The 19,852-nt window shown below is 35.6% G+C and overlaps 1 protein-coding gene across 1 annotated transcript in view; it reads right to left on the bottom strand.

Annotated features, from left to right (window-relative positions):
• MAGI3 (membrane associated guanylate kinase, WW and PDZ domain containing 3) overlaps positions 1-19,852 on the bottom strand; it is an 82,322-nt gene that overhangs the window by 46,626 nt on the left and 15,844 nt on the right. Inside the window, 7 exon segments of the mRNA XM_012644583.1 lie at positions 5,459-5,651; positions 7,612-7,703; positions 9,875-10,031; positions 12,121-12,152; positions 13,392-13,997; positions 16,785-16,973; positions 19,423-19,517. Coding sequence (XP_012500037.1) covers positions 5,459-5,651; positions 7,612-7,703; positions 9,875-10,031; positions 12,121-12,152; positions 13,392-13,997; positions 16,785-16,973; positions 19,423-19,517 — 1,364 coding nt within the window.

Genomic DNA, 19,852 nt, shown 5'->3' with positions numbered 1-19,852 from the left:
AGTTTCTTTGGCTGTGCAGAAGCTTTTTAATTTGATCAGGTCCCATTTATTTATTTTTGTTGTAGTTGTGATTGCCTTTGGGGTCTTCTTCATAAATTTTTTGCCTAGGCCAATGTCTAGGAGAGTCTTTCCAACGTTTTCCTCTAGAATTCTAATAGTTTCACACCTTAGGTTTAAGTCTGTTACCCAGTGTGAGTTGATTTTTGTGAGAGGTCAAAGTGTGGATCCTGATTCAGTCTTCTACATGTGGCTATCCAGTTTTCCCAGCACCACTTTATTGAATAAGGATTCTTTTCCCCAGTGTATGTCTTTGTCTGCTTTGTCAAAGATTAGATGGCTATATAAGGATGGTTTTATATCTGGGTTCTCAGTTCTGTTCCACTGGTCAATGATTAGAGATGATGTCTGTTCTTGTGCTAGTACCAAGCTGATTTAATTACTACAGCCTTGTAGTATAGTTTGACGTCTGGTAAATTGATACTTCCCATTTTATTTTTATTGTCTAGAATTGCTTTTGCTATACGGGGTCTTCTCTGGTTCCATATGAAGCGTAAAATTAATTTTTCTATATCTGTGAAAAATGGTGTTGGTATTTTAATAGGGATTGTATTGAATCTGTAAATCACTTTGGGTAGTATAGACATTTTAACAATGTTGATCATCAGAGACTATTATGAACAACTAAATATGAACAAACTAGAAAACCTAGAGGAAATAAATAAATTCCTGTACCTACCAAGATTGAATAAGTAAGAATTATTAATAGAAAACCTGAACAGACCAATAACGAGTAATGAGATTGAATCAGCAATGAAAAGTCTCCCAAAAAAGAAAAGTCCAGAACCAGATGGCTTCACTGCCAAATTCTACCAAACTTTCAAAGAACTAACACTAATTCTCCTTAAACTATTCCAAGAAATTGAAGCAGAGGGAATTCTCTCTAACTCATGCTATGAGGTCTACATTACCCTGATACCAAAACCATGCAAGGACACAACAAAAAAAGAACACTATAGACCAAAATCCCTGATGAACAGAGATACAAAAATTGTCAACAAAATACTAGCAAACTGAATCCAATAGCACATCAAAAAAATAATGCACCATGATCAAGTGGGATTTATTCCAGGCATGCAAAGATGGTTCAACATATGCAAATCAATAAACATGACACATCACATCAACAAAATGAAGGACAAAACTATTAATATACGATTATCTCAACAGACACAGAAAAAGCATTTGATAAAATTCCACATCCCTCATGATTAAAACTCTCAGCAACGAGGCATAGTAGGAACATACCTCAACATAATAAAGACCATATATGACAAACCCACAGCTAACATCACACTGAATGGGGAAAAGCAAAAAGCATTTCCCCTAAGAACTGGAACAAGCCAAGAATGCCCACTTTTACCATTCTTATTAGACACAGTACTAGAAGTCCTAGCCAGAGCATTAAAAGCAAGAGAAAGAAATAAAAGGCATTCAAATTAGGAGAGAAAAAGTCAAATTGTTCCTCTTTGCTGATGATATGATTTTTATCTAGAAACCTAAAGAATCCACCAAAAAACTCTTAGATGCGATATATAAATTCAATAAAGTTGTAGGATACAAAACCAACACAGAAAAATCAATGGCATTTCTATACACCAATGAGGAACTCGCTGAGAAAGAAATCAAAAAAGTAATTCCATTTATAATAGCTAGAAAAAATTAAAATATCTAGGAAAAAATTTAACCAAGGAGGTGAAAGATCTCTACAAGAAAAACTATGAAACACTGATGAAAGAAATTGAAGAGGACACAAATGGAAAGGCATCCCATGCTCATGGATTGGAAGAATTAATATTGTTAAAATGACCATGCTGCCCAAAACAATCTAAAGATTCAATGCAATTTCTATCAAAATACCAATATCCTTTTTCACAGAAATAAAAAAAAAAATTCTAAAATTTGTATAGAACCAAGAGCAAGTCCAAATAGCCAAAGCAATTCTGAGCAAAAAGAACAAAGATGGAGTCATCACACTATCTGATTCAAAATATTAATATATTACAAGGCTACGGCAACCACAATAGCATGGTATTGGTATAAAAACAAACCAGTGGAACAGAATAGAGAATCCAGAAATAAATCCACATAGTTACAGCCAACTGATTTTTGACAAAGGTGCCAAGAACTGATGAAAGGACACCCTCTTTAATAAATGGTGCTGGGAAAATTGGATATTCTTATACAGAAGAATAAAACTGAATCCCTCTCACCATACACAAGAATCAACTCCAGATGGATTAAAAACTTAAACATGAGACCTGAAACTATAAAACTACTAGAAGAAAACATGGGGAAAACGCTTTAGGACATTGGTCTAGGCAAAGATTTTATGGCTAAGACCCCAAAACCACAGGCAATAAAAATAAAAATAGACAAATGGGAGTATATTAAACTAAAAAGCTTCTGCACAGCAAAGGGAGCCATCAACGGAGTGAAGAGACAATCTGCTAAATGGGAGAAAATATGTGCAAACTATTCATCCAAGGGACTAATATCCAGAATATACAAGAAAGTCAACTCAACAGTAAAACAAACAAACAAACAAACAAACAAACAAATAAATCCATTAAAAAATGGGCAAAGCAGTGAGATTGGCCTCTATCAAAAAAATCCCAAAACAACAAATGCTGGCGAGATGTGGAGAGACAGGAACACTCTTACACAGCTGGTGGGACTGCAAATTAGTGCAACCTCTGTGGAAAGGAATTTGGAGACACCTCAATGACCTAACAATAGAAATACTATTTGATCCAGCAATAGCACTATTAGGCATCTACCCAAAAGAGCAAAAGACATTCTATAATAAAGACATCTGCACCTGAATGTTTATGGCAGCACAATTGACTATTGCAAGAATGTGGAAACGACCCAAGTGCCCGTCAATTCATGAGTGGATTATTAAAATTTGGTATATGTATACGATGGAATATTACTCAATTATAAGAAATGACGGTGATCTAGCACCTCTTATATTCTCCTGGACAGAGCTTAAGCCCATCCTCTGAAGTGAGGTATCACAAGAACAGAAGAATAGGCTCCACATGTACTTGCCATCATAATTGGCACTAACTGATCAACACTATGGTGCTCACACAATAGTAATATTCTCCAGGGATTAGGGGGTTTGGTGGGGGTAAACTCACAACTAATGGATGTGGTGAGCATTGTAGTGGGGAAGAGCATGCCTCTAATCCTCGCTTGGGTGAGGCAAAGTCATAAAATGTAACCAAAATGTTTGTACCCTCATAATATCCTGAAATAAAAAAAATAATAAAAACAATTAAAATAAAAAAAATAGGCAAAGGATGTAAGTAGACATTTCACAAAAGGAGACATACAGATGGCCAACAAGTATATGAAGAAATGCTCAATATAAGTAACATCAGAGAAAAGCAAATAAAAACCTCATGAGATATCGTCTTACCCCAGTTAGAGTGGCTATTATTAAAAGCCAAAAATAATAGATGCTGGTGAGGATGTGAAGAAAAAGGAACTCTCTTATATACACTCTTGGTGGGAATGTAAATTAGTACGGCTTCTATGGAAAATAGTATGGATATTTCTTTTTTTGTGTGAGTCAGAGTCTCTCTCTGTTGCCCTGGGAAGAGTGTAATGGCATCACTGTACCTCCATGGCATGCACCATGACACCTGGCTAATTTTTCCATCTTTAGTAGAGACAGAGTCTCACTCTTGCTCAGGCTGGTCTCAGACTCCTGAGCTCAAACAGCCCTCCTGCCTCAGCCTCGCAGAGTGCTAGGATTGTAAGTGTGAGCCACCGTGCCTGGCCTGGAGATTTCTTAAAAAACTAAAAATTGAACTATCATAGGATCCAGCAATCCACTACTGGGTATTTATCCAAAGGAAAAGAAATTGTTATATCAAAGGGATTCCTGCACCCCCATGTTTACTGCAGCATTGTTTACAACAGCAAAGATATGGAATCAGCCTACATGTCCATCAACAGACAAATGGATAAAGAAAATGTGGTATACACTCACAATGGAATACTATTCGACCATAAAAAAAAAGGAAATCATGTCATTTGCAGCAACATGGATGGAACTGGAGGTCGTTATGTTAAGTAAAATATGCCAGACACAGAAAGACAAATTTTGCATGTTCTCACTCATATGTGGAAACTAAAAAGGTTGATCTCATGGAGGTAGAGAGTAGAATGATAGAAGTAAGAGGCTGGGAAAGGTGTTGGGGGGACTGCAGGGAAATAAAAAGAGGTTGGGCAGTAGGTTTGATCATGCAGTTAGAAAGTGTAAGTTCTAATGGCCAACAGTGTATTGTACATTTCCAAGTGGCTAGAAGAGAGAACTGGAAGTATTCCCAACACATGGAAATGATAAATACTCGAAGTGATGGATATTCCAAATACCCTGACTTGATCATTACACATTCTGTGCATGTAATAAAATATCACATGTAGCCCTCATAAATATGTAGAATATTATGTAGCAATAACAAAATTAAAAAAGAAACAGAGTGCCTTATTTTCAAGACTGATGTAAATATTCATCAAGTTCACAAACACTTTCTGATGTCTACTCTGTGCCAGGCAGGCACTTTTCTAGGTGCTACGGATACAGCAGATAACCAAACAGATAAAAATCCATCCCTTCATGAGGCTTACATTTGTGTGCTACAGTTGTCTTTTAAATTTTAAAGTGGCAAGAACTCACTTATAAAAATTCCTATTTAATATTCACAAAACTATTGATGAGAAAACTATAAAAGATACTCACGTCCTAGTATAATGGTTTAGACCTTGATCTCCTCAATTAAACTGAGAATTTTAATCCTGGCCCTACTACTTACCAGTTATGTGTCTCTCAACCTTTCTGTGAGTAATTGTGGCAATGACAGTTTTTACATCACAGTGTTGTGAGATTAAATAAAATAATCCATGCACCTGGGACATAGCGAGTACTCAGTAAATGTTAAATTATACTTTAGTTAATTTAAAGTATAATTAAAGTTAAAAGTTGTACTTCTCAAGTAGAAACATTCCATTTTCCTTGAATATCTGAGATTTTTGTCAGTATCCAAAATCTTTGCATATTCAGCCAGTGAGTATCTTGGTTTAATTAAATAACTTTGTATTTGTTAAAAAAACCCCCCAGATTTAAACTAATACTCCCATCTGCAATACCACATTGGCAAAAATGTATCAATATATTAATATGATCTTAGAATAGAGGCCCAAAGTTTATTTCTTTTTTAATAGTGGTATTATTTCTGGATCCTTTTGACCCTACATGGCCTTCCACCATGAGATCCTGGATCACACCCATTTGGTTAAACAAAATAACCTGCAAAACTACATACAAAGTCCACTTCGTCTCTTTGTTTCTTTTTTAACTTTTCAGAGCAGGAACAGGTTTGCATACCTCCATAGAAGATCTTTCTTCTGACGGTTAATAACACATGGCCATTTCGAGCAGCAGTCGTCATTAGGTCCAAGACTTGTTTGTGTGATTTTCCTTTAACAGGAATTCCATCAATGCACATTAGTTCATCAGCTGCTCGGAGCCGACCATCTTTCTCAGCTGCTCCAAGAGGAATAATGGCTCCAATATATATCTGGTAAGATAACAAAGTGTAAGGTGGTCTATAGTCCACAATGCACTTGAAGAGTAAAGGACTTCCTGACTCAGCATGGTGCAAACCAACAGGTTTTTACAGTTCAATTATGAAAACAGCCATATTTTAGAAAGGTGTTATCTTAGAAAATGCCCATCCTCCAAAATGGCACCTCAAATAACCACATTGTATTATGTAATCCCTTGTAGATTCCCAGGATTATGTCCAAAGAAGACAGAAAATACAAAGTTGTTGAATAATTCAAAAAGTACCACCATCATCTCCATCACTACCAGGAAACAAAATGTTAAAACTCCGAAAATACAATTCTTGGCCTAGCACATTGGCTCATGCCTGCAATCCTAGCACTCTGGGAGGCCGAGGCAGGAAGATCGCTTGAGGTCAGGAGTTTGAGACCAGCCTGAGCAAGAGCGAGATCCTGTCTCTACCAAAAATAGAAAAAACTAGCCAGGCATGGTGGTGTGCGCTTGTAGTCGGGAGGCTGAGAGGCAGGAGGATGGCTTGAACTTAGGAGTTTGAGGTTGCTGTGAGCTAGGCTGATGCCATGGCACTCTAGCCTGGGTAAGAATGAGACTTGGTCTCAAAAAAAAAAAAAAAAAAAAAAAAAGGAAAAGAAAAAGAAAATGCAATTCTGTGGAATAGCTACTAAAAATAGAAAAAAACCTGTTCAATGCCCCTGGCAAGATTTTCTACACACTGTTTATAGCAACTGGGATCATTCTCACAATACTCCCATCACATATGGCTAACAGTACAAGTTCGGTATATACAACTGAGAAACAATTTGTTGCTAAATCTCAAGGGGAACAGAGTGGACTAAGGTTCACTTGAATCTAGGTGAACAAATCTGATTCATTTTGCTCACCAGCAATTAGAATCCAACAATCCTGAATGTTTGGCTAGTTTCAAAGCAGCTAGAATCTGACGTTTAAGAGGAAAAAAAAGTTTTTTCCCAATTGTTCAAGATAAATTCTTAAAGTGTCTAAGTGAACGCTATGAATATCAACAAAATAGGAAGCAATAAAAAGACATACATATACCATCAAGAAGAAAGTATCTTATATTTGCCCTGTATAGGGCAACCTCCCTTAAGCTTCATGGGTCTCTAATGATAGTTGTAATTGCAACCAAACAAATGTCTTATTCAGAAATAGAAAGAAGCTTGTCATTTTAAAGATTATTGTTTTTCACCTAACTTCTAAGCATAACAATATGGTCCCTTTTGATATTATACCAAAAAAAAAAAGTAAATACGTTCTTCAATTCTATAGAGCTCATTACTTTGTTATTCAAACCAAGGGACAAAACTTAAAAACAAAACCTACTACATTTGTTCTCTAACTATATGTGAGAGTCACGTGTAAATGTAAGTCTACACTTTAAATTCCATAACCCCTATGCCTTCTAGATAGAAATATTAACTATTTTATATTCTTCTGGTTTCCTAGGTAATGGATGAAATGACATGCAAAGTACCAAGCATGAAAATGCCAACCCATTAATAAGATTAGGTGAAATAATATGCACAGGCTCATGCTAACTATTTACGGAAAATTCAGAAGATGAGTGATTGTGGGAAAGAAGACATAGAATTATAGGTTTCTTAGAGAGGGAAAATGTCTAAGACTCTGTTTAATGAAGGCAAAGGGAAATAAAAACTTAAAATAAGCTCTATTTATTTACACAGAGAAGTAAATAAATTAATCACTGTCCAATCTGCAGCTGACATACTCAGTTTTTACCTACAGTTTTCAGACTCAGCTGTACCATGTTAACTGAGGGACTATGATACTAATAAAAATGCAGTTCTTCTTGATATTCATGAAACTGTTAGAGAAAAAAAAAACTTAAAACACCAAACCAAACACACCATATTCCACCACATCACCACTACAAAGTTTGAACAGGCGCAGCCACATTGCGAGGAACTGACACTTACAGACTGGTCAGGTCCGTCTCCTCCTAGCACCCTGAAGCCAAACCCTGACTCTTGTTTCCGAAGAAAAACATCCAAATCTTTGGTGTTTGGCGCTAAGGAAAACCAGAAAATATAAAATAAATATTTTAAAAGGATTAAAACAAAACAAAGTTCAATATATAATAGAATAGTATTACAGAGGAACAAACTATAATCTCAGAACTTTTTGATATGTGAAAATTTATACAAGAGCATAACACATACACACAAAAATTCAAGTATAAATCCTTATTTTGAGCTCTAAACAAAACTGGAATAAGATTGTTTAGGAATATTTACTCCCACTTCCATGCACTCAGTGTTCTACTACTGTTAACTTCTAATGCTGTCCAATCAATATTACAACATTAAATTTAGAATTATACAGTTTGAGTTTGATATTTGATGGGCACAAATGATCTAAGTTAACACTTGAGTAAGGTACTTTAAATCCTAGGAAAAGAGAGCCCATGAAATACCTTCTTTCTACTCTCATGCTAATACCTTTGTCTCAGAAAAATATTACATATGAATTACTTACCTAGCCTAATTTTGCAAAACGATAGCATTTTAAAGGAAAATAAAAAAACAGCTAACACCTATTATTAGCCCCATTTTCTAGGTGGGGAAACTGAAGCCTAAATAACTTGCCCAGTGTCACACAGCAAGTAAGTGGCAGAGCTGAGATTTTAACCCAGCTTGATTTCCAGGGTCCAGACTATTAACCCACACTATCCTGCCCCCGAAGGGCAGGTTGAATTCCTTAGAATATTAAGTCAGGAAAATCTATTTCCTAAGATTTTTATCTCTGGGAAAATAATAATGTTACTTACAAGTAAGAAGTATTTACTAATAAAAGAGATAAACATATCAGGGAAATATATAAAATGTGAGATATGGTATGGTGTAAATTCCTGATAATATTCTTTAGAAGCAATATCTTTTGATAAATATTTCTTATTAAAATCATAGAACTTCAGAGATTAAAAGAGTCATGAGTCCAACTCACTTATTTTATGGGTGAAGCCCAATGGGACTGCAGAGTTTATACCAATATTAAGAAAGTACCAGGCTTGGAATGGCAACCCATTCTACACAGTTACACTAATTCAAACTATTACTTTGCTGTTGCTTACACTCGGTTTTCATCTTTTTAAATATGGCCTGGGAATATCAAGATAAAGTTCTGCAACTAGTTAAATAAACATGAAGTCAATTACATATAATATTTCCACTTGTATGTATCTTTTCCAAGGTAGATTTAGCTATTTCTTAAAACAAATTTTAAAAAATTAAACCCACTTAACTCTGCAATTTTACTTTGGAATAGATTTCTCATTAGTAAGTAAATTAGTACAAACATGAATTTCTGCCTCATGCCTTCTCTCTTCTCATCTCTCAGATGGACTCCTTTAACGGGTCGACTCTTTGGTTTCCTCCTCAAATTGCACACACTTCCTCAAATTTCATAAACCTCTGATTCATCTTCCATTCCCCTACCAGAAAAATCTTTCTAAAATACAAGCCCCAATATATCTTTCCCATACTTTAAACCATTCCATGGCTCTCTCTTATTTATATGACCAAGTCTAGCTTCCCCAGAGGGGCATAACTGACCCTCTACAATCTGCTCCTGCTCTCATCTCTGACTTCCTTGCCAATTACATCCAGCCAAAGTGAACTATTAATACTTGTAGAACCTGGGCCATGCAAGGCCAATGAGAAAATGCTATTCCTTCTGTCTTTACCTTTTATCTTCCTCATAAACACCTCTGCATCTCTGAAGATTTGGTTTAAACTTTACTCCCAGTATGAAGGCTTACTTGACACTTCCTACTATCCACATTGATAAAACTGACTCTTTCCTACTTTGGATCCCAATTTATCCAGTTCATCTGTCTATTACTGCACCTATTAGGCCTATGTACACTTATTTGTATACTTATTTGATTACATACTTGTCTTTTCCATTTAGGTTTAATAATATTTTTGGGTGCAGGGCCTGTGTAACCTATTTATCTCTGTATTCCAATTACCTAATATGGCATCTGTCAGATAGCTGGCACTTAATACATGGTTTTGAAAAAAATGAGTAAGTGAATGTTGAATGTACATGGAAGAAGCCAGAGTTATATTAAAATAGGAATGAAGGAATAACTTTTAAAAGATGGGAGGGTCCCAGTTTAAAAAAAAATCCAAATTTATCTTGTTACATGCTCTCCTGCAATATTCCACAACTACTTACGTTTATCTTCATATAAAGTCTTAGATTTCAGGTAGACCTCAGAAGGATCCAATTTCGGGGATCCTGACCTGATAATGCTGGGTGGAAAAGGCATAGGCTGGGGAATGGGCTCATTTATGGCCTCCAAACTTCCTGAATTTTCCTTTTTATCTGTTTTCTGAAATGGAAAAGGGCCTTACTTAGTATTTTTAAAAGTCAGATGGTTGATTTATAAAACTGTTGTCTGAACTAGATATGTCAACTGATTACAGTTGTGTAGTGGCAGGGTCAAAGCCATAGCACATTTGTGGTCTTATGGGAATTCACTTTCATAGCCATATGCATTTGGTTAAATGTATTTAAATTAGAAAAAGTTTATAATGATATCAACTGAAGGACCTCAATTAGTCCTATATTTAAGCAATCTTGTTCTTTTCTCTACCCCCAAGACACAAATTGACTCTGAGATGATGACAAATAGGAATACAGCACAAGGCAGTACTTCTAAGTAAAGCAAGAGGGAGACTCAGAGAATACTTTCATTAAATTCTTGATAAGCCCCACCTCCTTCTCACTGAGTTTAATTTTCAGTGAAGATGTTTAAAATAATATTCTTTCTCAAAAAAGGGATAGGAAGTGTTAACTCTAATTTAGATTAAAAAGATGACACTGTGAAAACCCTGCCTGGCCAATTCACATATATTAAGAAAAAATGTACCATGCCAGGCAATCAGATAAAGAAAAGAGTAGCATATTTTGATATTTTTCCTATTCAGATAGAATGTTCCCAAAATAAAAGCCAAGCAAAATGATTTCTTTAATAAAATTTTATGAAAAATGAAATCCAATAAGTAGCCTAAGAAATATGGTTTTGAGACCAGCTTTTTATCCTGAATGATCGTTACGAGAGGGAGATTATAGATGTTTGTGATAATTAATGCTGACTAGAATGCGGGGGCACCAGCTTGTCAGGGAGTAATGAGGGGTCAGTCGCTACAGAATGTTGTGCCACAGGGAACCTTTCACTGACCCAGACCCAGTCAGATGGCAGGAAAGGTAAGAACAGTCTCCTCCCCTTCCCCCACATGTCCTAGTATTCTGTCAGAAGCAGGTAAAGTTATTAGAGCCTTCCCTTAATTATAAAGCACTGGGGTCACTGTGGCTGCAGTGGCATCCATTATGAAACAGATATGCTGGCATAGGAGTTAAAAATGATTACTAGAGGAATCAGAGAGATGTAGAAAAATACAGTGCAATTTTAACTAAATGGACAAGAAGAATTTCTGTTCACACTGGATCTAAGTAGTATAAACAGTTGATAAAAAGGGCAGAGGCTGAGTGTTTCTTTCCTTTTGATCTATAAAACAGCAAATTTGGGAAAGATTCCTACTTGGTGGTCTAGAAACAATTAATCTATTTAATATGTGATGGTCTTTCCTTTAATAGTCTATGGCTTATGGTTATAGAAGACCATCTTTCAATTTTGAGATGAAACACTCCAAGCAAACTAGAAGTAAATTAGGATTTTAAATTATAATTATCTTTATATTCATATCCACATAATTGTGGATATTTAAGCAGACACAAATGTGCACCCAGTACAATTTCTTCCGCAAAAGCACTAGTCGGTGTGTCCTTATTTTAGCTCTTACTCTCTAAACAGGTACTTAAATAGGCTACTCAGTTATTCAGAAGAATGGCAAAGATGACACTGTTTCAAGCCTTGACAACCTTTCACTTTGAAAACAAGCAAAGTTAGCAAAGAAGGCCAAAATTACTGTAGAAAGTCTTGTTTAATCCTAAATGTAAGAAGGCTATCTATGTGTGGGTATTTATAGTCCCCATGAAATTATGTGAAGTTACCATGTCTTCCCTTCGAGCACCAGCAAGAAGATGTAACAGTTTATCATCTGTCCTAACATTTAGGTTCTTCTTACTTTGCTCCTTGGAAACACAAAGAAAGTAAAAGGACCCCTACCTATGTTCTTCAATGTGGCCACAATCTACTACTTAGAGAACAAGACTATTGGTAGTATGGGCCTCCAGTATTCCTCCAATAGCAATCCTTAACCAGGAGAGCACACCCCCTCACTAGGAGGCTTTTTCTAAATGCTTCCTTAGAGTTTCTGATACAAGCCCAGGGCAGCCTGCCTCCTGACTTCTCCCAGTCAATAATCACCACCATGGTGAGCTGTTCTTACGGAGGGGAACATGGCATCTCTCTCAGTGTGCTGGAAAGAAGCATCTGAGGACCAGTATATACTCACCATTTTGGCAGTTTTGGTTGGTGAAGGAGGACCTTTAAAAAAAAAAAAAAAAAATGGGCCAAATTTTAAAAACAGAGGAAGCATTCCCAGATCGCAAATACTGCTAATGTTTGTGATAAAATTAGCTTCAACTTTTAGTACGCTAGTAAATTCTATCTATGTCTAATACCTCCTATGCCAGGCATTATACATATATTCTCTCATTTCATTTTTATGACAATCGTAAGACATAAATGATATGACCATTTTACAGATAATGTAAACTAACATTCTTCCGTATATCATATAACCAATAAATGGTAAGGTAGAAAACTGACATCAAATCTCTGTGACATCAAACTCTGGTCTCTCTGTTATTTTTGCTGAAGCCCTAAATAACTCTCAAGCACTCACATAAAGATTTTCACCTCACTCTAAACACACTCTACCATCACCCAAAGAAGAAACCAATATGGTTCAAAGAAAGGAGAAGAAAAAGCTCCCTGAAGAAGTTAAAGTGCTCATTTGACTAAAAAATATAAACAAAAAGCCAGAGAGATAAAAGAATCAAAAGCTCAATTTTATTCTTTAAAATACTAGTCATTCATAGGTATGGATTTAAGAAAGCCTATTAAAGTGAAACTTTGTGATCAGTCTTTGGAACTGGATTTATAATGTCTGGAAGCAGTTCATGTCAGCTGACGACCTTGAAAAATAAAAATTATGTTTCTTTCAGATAAGCTCTGTGGGGTTTAATTAACAATTTACAGGCAAATACTAGAGCTTAAGATAAAAGCTTTATGAGCATAAGCTATCATGATTGCCTTTGCAGAACAGATTACTATACCATCCAACATTTTACTTATCCACAGAGATGCCAGCTCTTTCAAAACATCTTTGGTGCATTACAGAGGTCCAGATGAAGCACCACTGGTTGAAAGAGTCAATTTCTATTATTGCCATTAACAGAGAAAATGAAATTAAGAGAATATATTTCATCTGAAGTAGCACAATGATATGACTCTCTCTAATCATTAAAGCCATAAATCAGATTTTACAAAGAATACAGAGGAAAAGAAATCCTTAATGGACATAAATGAAACCACTAATAACTAAATAAACTTCTGAAAAAGATATCACTTATGGAAACAATCAGACAGAACCTTAAGGAAATGCACCCTAATTACCAGTTAAGTCTGCTGGGAAAAGACATTCTGATCTGTAAGGAAGGATAATCAACAGATATAAATGTTTGAACACTGAAGCTTTTCCCTTGTTGTGCTTTTACTCACCTCCTCTTAAGATAAGCAACGGTACATCTGCACCTACTGGAAACTGCTTTAGCACCTCTACCACTTGGAGATGTGTTAAATTCTGCACATTTTGATGGTAAATTTCCTTAATTATATCCCCTTTCTGAAGGCCTTGACACCACTGGCTATCCAATATCATTTTCACCTTCTGTCCAGTAGGGCTGTCAGCAATTGCAAAACCAAAGCCTTTGGGGCCCTTAATCAAAGGGATAGTCACTAGTTCAGGCTGGGAACTGCCTGATGATGCCATGGATGCTCTCTGTTCGCTTAGATCTGATGGTCCATTGAGACGATCACTGGTCAAGGTGTGTCCTGATTTTCCATTCTGGTCTAGAACCATTGCTCCTGGCTTAAAATCCTGATTATTTATGCAAGTCTCTCCCTTGGTTAATGACTGTCCGTTGATGACAGGGGTAGCAGCAACAATGTCCACAACAGGATCTTCACTGTCATCAGGAAGTGGATAACCACGACATAAAGTGAGGTTTACATACTGATTGACAGGTACCAGTTGAAACATCTGGACAACATCTGCATGGGTGTGACCAAGGACACAGTTGCCATTGATGTCTACAATAACATCACCTGGTAAAACACAATCATGATAAAAATATTAAAACCACCAAATAAAGTTAATTTTTTGCTGGAGGAGAGGCAAAAATAACTTAAATTTAACAACTAAATTTGGATTCTGTAAGCCTCTTACTGTCCATTAACTGCTGAAAGGATAGATTTCTTTTTTTTTTTGAGACAGAGTCTTGCTCTGCTGCCCAGGCTAGAGTGCCCTGGTGTCAGGGTAGCTCACTGCAACCTCAAACTCCTGGGCTCAAGGTCCTCTTGCCTCAGCCTCCCAGGTAGCTGGGACTACAGGCGAGCACCACCATGCCCGGCTAACTTCTTCTATTTTTAGCAGAGACGGCGTCTTGCTCTTGCTTAGGCTGGTCTTGAACTTCTGACCTCAAGTGATTCTCCCACCTTGACCTCCCAGAGTGCTAGGATTACAGGCGTGAGCCTGTAATGTCTAACACAGACATTCTCCCTTTTATGACTCCTCTCTAAAAAGTATATGTAATATCTAAAATCTTAATTATTTTAGCAGCAAAGGGTTTTGACTTCAAGTATATCATTAAAACAAACCCTGAAAATTCATATAATCATTGTTAGTATACCTTCTAAGTCATATCAAAGTAGCCATATAAAGCTAGGCACATTATAGTAAGTATTTAGTACATAGAAGAGTGGCGAATAACTCGATTGGCTACTTGTACAAACAGGCTATCTTTAAATGCCACTTTATTTCTTGAGTTTAAGAAGCCATTGATTACAATGTACTTAAAAATTTATTCTAGTTTGAGAAATGTAGAGCTAAGATTAGAATGATGTTAGCTTATGAATGTATTTTCTTTCAGTATTGTTTTTGTAGAGATTCTGAATTTATTAATATTATAAATCAGATTTCAAAAGGTGAAACAAGCAACAAAAAAATCAATACAAGCAAAGGATGTATTATTTAAGACATTGAAAAGTCAGCAAAATTAATCTTTATAAAAGTTGGTTTTGCTTTCCTGATTTTACATTAGTGTATCTTATTTATTTTATTTTATTTTATTTTATTTTTTTCAGACTGGGTCTCACTCTTTAGCCCAGGCTACAGTGCAAAGGTGTCATCATAGCTCACTGTAATCTCAAATTCCTGGGCTCAAGTGATTCTCCTGCCTCAGCCTCCTGAGTAGCTGGTACTACAAGTGTGCACCACCATGCCCAGCTAATTTTTCTAATTTTTTGTAGAGACAGAGTCCCGCTCCTGCTCAGGCTAGTCTTGAACTCCCAAGCAATCCTCCTGCCTCAGCCTCCCAGAGTGCTAGGATTAGAGGTGTGAGCCGCTGCACCCAGCCTAATTTGGTTTCAGAATCATTATCACTTGACATTCATCAGTTGGGTATTTTTTAATACAGACTTGACTTAAAATTTGGCCTCTGTTGTCCCATTCATTTGCTTTTATTTGAATATGATTATTTAAAAGGTTATTGCCAAGTAAAGGGTAAAAATGCTTTAATTTGTTCTGATGGCTTTAAAAAAAATCAACCTGAATAGTATTAAAATCAATTGTTAGTCTGTGAAGTTTGTTTCATAATCTAAGATATAGAAATTAGACTAATTAGAAACAAAGTTTTGACTTTTCCACCTCTGGTGAAAACTCCTAGGATTTTCATGGGAGTATTATATTGCTATGCAAATTAGATAATAACAGTTTTAGGCAAATCTGAAACTATATTATGAAATCCTGACAGCATATATGATAGCTAAGAGATGTATTTCATAGACAAAATGTTGAAAAGGTCAAAACTGAAAACAAAAAAACCTTACTATTAATTCTAATCTCTACAGTTTGTTACTTTTATAAAGTAATAAAGTAGAATTAAAATAATTTTCTTTATAAATATAACTCTTGATGATTTTAAGTTTTCTTGTTGTTTCTATCACCTTAATAGGATAGCATAATATGAGAGATTCCATATCCTCATTGAAAATAACTTGATGTTTGTCATCAAAAAGTACTATGACAATTCTACCATGCAAATGTGGGCCCATATTTACATGGTATGCGAAATAACAGAGGATTAGAAATGTCTAGCAAACACTGCAAGAAGCAACCTCAGTATAATTCTAAAATTCTTCTGGAAAAAAGTGCTTAAACCTCCCCTGTAATCAGTAACTTGTCTTGAACCTCCTCTAAGCTCCTCAGCCACAAACACTGCCAGCCGTATTAAAATATCCAACAACTACGAAGAAAATACTTCGGGAAAACTATATAAAGGACAACTTAAGTTTATACAGCTTTGTCAAAATGGTAATGTTTGTGTCTATAATTCTTAACATAGGAGTTAAATTTTACTAATGACTAGTAAGATTAAGGAAGCATAAACACTTGGGGAAAAACTGTGGGATATAACAATTTGTTTGATATAACTATAAATACTACACTGGAGCATTTTTCAAATATGATTATAGGTAAATCTTAGCTCCAAAAGCATCCTACAGAATCAAAGAAAATCAAACAACCAAACAGTTTTCTAAGATGGTTAATAAATCTTTAATTTTATATAGCCAAGGATATATATCTTAAAATTATATAAAGTATTCCAAAATATTAATAAATTTGTTTTCTCTAATAGTTTCCACATATTTATAAAATGGTCCTTCTTCAAAGCTAATACGCATTTAGAGGATAAGCTATTTTAATATAAGAATCACACTCTTCAATTATATAAATTTTCTTTCTAATATATATATATATGTAAATAAAGTGTCTTCACTATAATTTTTGTTATAGTATCACTACTCTTTAAGAAATTCTGAAAAATTTGTTACCTGGTGCAATTTTCCCATCCTGAGCTGCAGGACCATCTTTCAGCACATTTTTCACTTGTAGGAACTCATCAGGCCTATCTCCACCAATAATGGTAAAACCAAAACCCATTGTGCTTTTTTTCAGTGATGCCCGCACAAGGACACCTTTAAGTTGGGATGGATCTCGTGTAAAGTGTGACTTTTCCACATCTGTGCCAAAATGAGAAGCGAGTTAGAGAACAAAAATAATTACAATGCAAATAGCCCTTACACCAATCTTCAAGACAGTCTATGTAATTTAAACATAAGAGAAACCATAAAGTAAAGAAAATTAGAAAGAATCCAATGTTGTAGAACAGTTAGAATTTGAACTCATAAATCACTGAAAAAAAACTTAGCTAATGAATCATTTATCTTTTATAGTACTCTTTCATGTTATTTGAAAAGTAAAAACACCTGCTTCATCTCCTCCTGATTGTATTGTTTGTACTTACTTTCTCTCCACCCAGACTCCATTATATGAAGTCAAAACCTTTAGTATAAATTCCTGAAAGTTTTGGACACTCATTCACAGTTGTACTTTTCATTTGAATAAGCATCCACTAAGCTCTGTATGGAAAGCACTATACTAGGAAGATGAAGTCCAGTGTCACTTACTTATGAAAGAGATTATATTGAGAATTTGTATAATTTACAACTCAGGCTTTCTGCAGCCTCTAATTTATATCTGATAGGACGAGTGACTCCCTTGCATGTGAAATAAATAGCTTCATGTTTCTTTCCCTTTCCCTCATGGTTAGTGGATACTTTAGGAAGAAGAAAAACACGGTTCCTTTGAAAGGCCTATTTTAGAGCTTGGATGATCCTAGAACTAAAAGTGAATCACATTTGTAAATAACACCTTCCTTCCCTTTCCTAGAACCTTTTCTCTCCTTTCCCCCACTATGGCTGCCATTAGGACAGTTAGGAAAACTGTGAGAGAATCAAATTGTACAGATTTATAATTTATATATTTATATATTGTCGGTCCTTTTGGTTGTAACCTTTCTAGTGGTCGTGGTGTGGTATCTCATTGTGGTTTTGTTGTGCATTTCCCTAATGACTTAAATTAACAAGAGCAGCTACTTACTTCATACTTAGCCCACACTTGGCACTAGTATCATGCCCAGAGTTATCTGTGTGTATCTGTTGCTGGCCCTCCTAGCTGAGTGTTCTAAGTGGTATCCATTACTGTCAGTTAGAAAAAAGAGCAACCTTGGGACTGCTCTGTATGGTTATGCAGATTGTGCAATATGTAAAGAGCTCCCTTAAGAGGTAGGCTGGAAATACTGACAAAGTCAGGTTTGGGGTGGAAAGTAGGGTCTCCTTTATTTGATATATTATTTCCAGATTTGCTGATCTCTTGCAAATAAAAGCAATCGATACTAACAAACAAAACGCAGCTATTTTGGGCTCCTCAAAGTAGAGAACTAGACTAGTCTGGATAGCAGTGCACTTAACCCCGTAAATGCCATTTTGTAAGGTCTCCCAGAAGATGGCCAGTCATGGTGATACCTCTGTGCATTGCTGAGCTCTTGTTGAGCTTCTGACATTCAAAATAGCAACTACTCTCTGAATAAAATATTACTTTTCAAAATTTACTTAACTGACATGTGCAATACCCATTCAGTTAAGAAAGTTAATTTTGACTGTCAACTAGTGTTGCCTACCAGATTGCAGATAAGAACATTTCTTTAATGACTGAATACTTAGGTATTTGATGATAATATCTTTAATGAAATGTACTTTTTTCATTTTTAATGTCAAATATTGATTGGTTAGCTATCCTATGCTGTAGTCCCCATGAATACTGGAATAAGATTGGCTTGTGAGGGTCAAACTAAAAAATTGGCATACAGTGAATGGTGTGCAAGATGTGCAAACAGTAAAGAGAAACGGAAAGTTTTGGTTAACACCTAATTTTAGAAAGTAGCATCAAAAAAATCAAAGCCAACTAAAAGTTGGTCAGGAGTATCTCCCATATATACTGTTCAAGGATGGAGGTTCCTTGGCTTACAAACATGAGTGCTTCTGTCCCTGTGAAAAGTATAGCCATGGGATGGATCAGATAATTCTGGCTTGATGCCATCAAAGCCTCCAAATGGGGAAAATAATATTAATAACTATGCAGAGCTTTTTTGAGATTTAAGTGAGATAATTATACAAAGCATCTAGTTCTGTGTTTGACTCAATATCTCAATAACGGTAGCCATTATTCTTTAAGAACTAGCACAACTTCAATAACACCCAGGAATCCTTTCTTGCCCTCCCACATCCACTTGGGAAAAACTCATAATGAACTACAGACCTAATATTGGCATCTCCTTAAACATAAAGAAACATTCCAATCTTCAAAATAATACCTCAGACTCATAAAAAGCTACCCAAATCCCTTCTCCCAAATATTTTATGCTTTTTATATTATCATGGGAAAAATCTCAGTATTCTCAGAATGTTCAGATGTTTTATTGAGATTATTCATCTTAACAGTGACAAAAATTAGACATTCCCTGTTGAATTTCAAAGCCTCAGCAATAAAAAGTTCAAATCCACTTTTATTAACTCAGCATACAAATTTCACAAATTATTCTTAAAGAAAACATCGAGGAAAAAGTTTTACCTGGTTTTGAAGACCCAATTTCAGACTGTCCTAACTGCTTTTTCCTCTTGGCTTCTTCCACTGGATTTTCAAACTGGGTTTTCTGGTTTAGGTGACTGTAAAATATAGAAAAACATGCACTTCAGTTTAAGATTTAAGAGTTACATATTTTTAAACAGATTATCATACCAGTTCATCACCATATATTAAGGGAAAAATATGTATCCTTAGGCTATGGAACACGGAGAAACTGACAGATGATAGTGGAGGGGCTTTTTGGCATTTAAAGAAAGTACCACACATATTAACTGATCAACACATAAGTGCACATATAAGAATAACATCTATTGGATGTTGGGCAGGGGGGAGGAGGGAGGGGAGAGGAGGGGACGGGTATTTGCATACACAGAGTGCAATGCGCACCACCCAAAGGATGGACATATTTGAAACT

Source organism: Propithecus coquereli, unplaced genomic scaffold (assembly GCF_000956105.1).
Source record: "Propithecus coquereli isolate 6110/MARCELLA unplaced genomic scaffold, Pcoq_1.0 Scaffold215, whole genome shotgun sequence".
NCBI classification, from domain to species: Eukaryota; Metazoa; Chordata; class Mammalia; order Primates; family Indriidae; genus Propithecus; species Propithecus coquereli.
The sequence above is the reverse complement of the archived record's forward strand: the minus strand, read 5'-3'. Positions and strand labels throughout refer to the sequence as shown.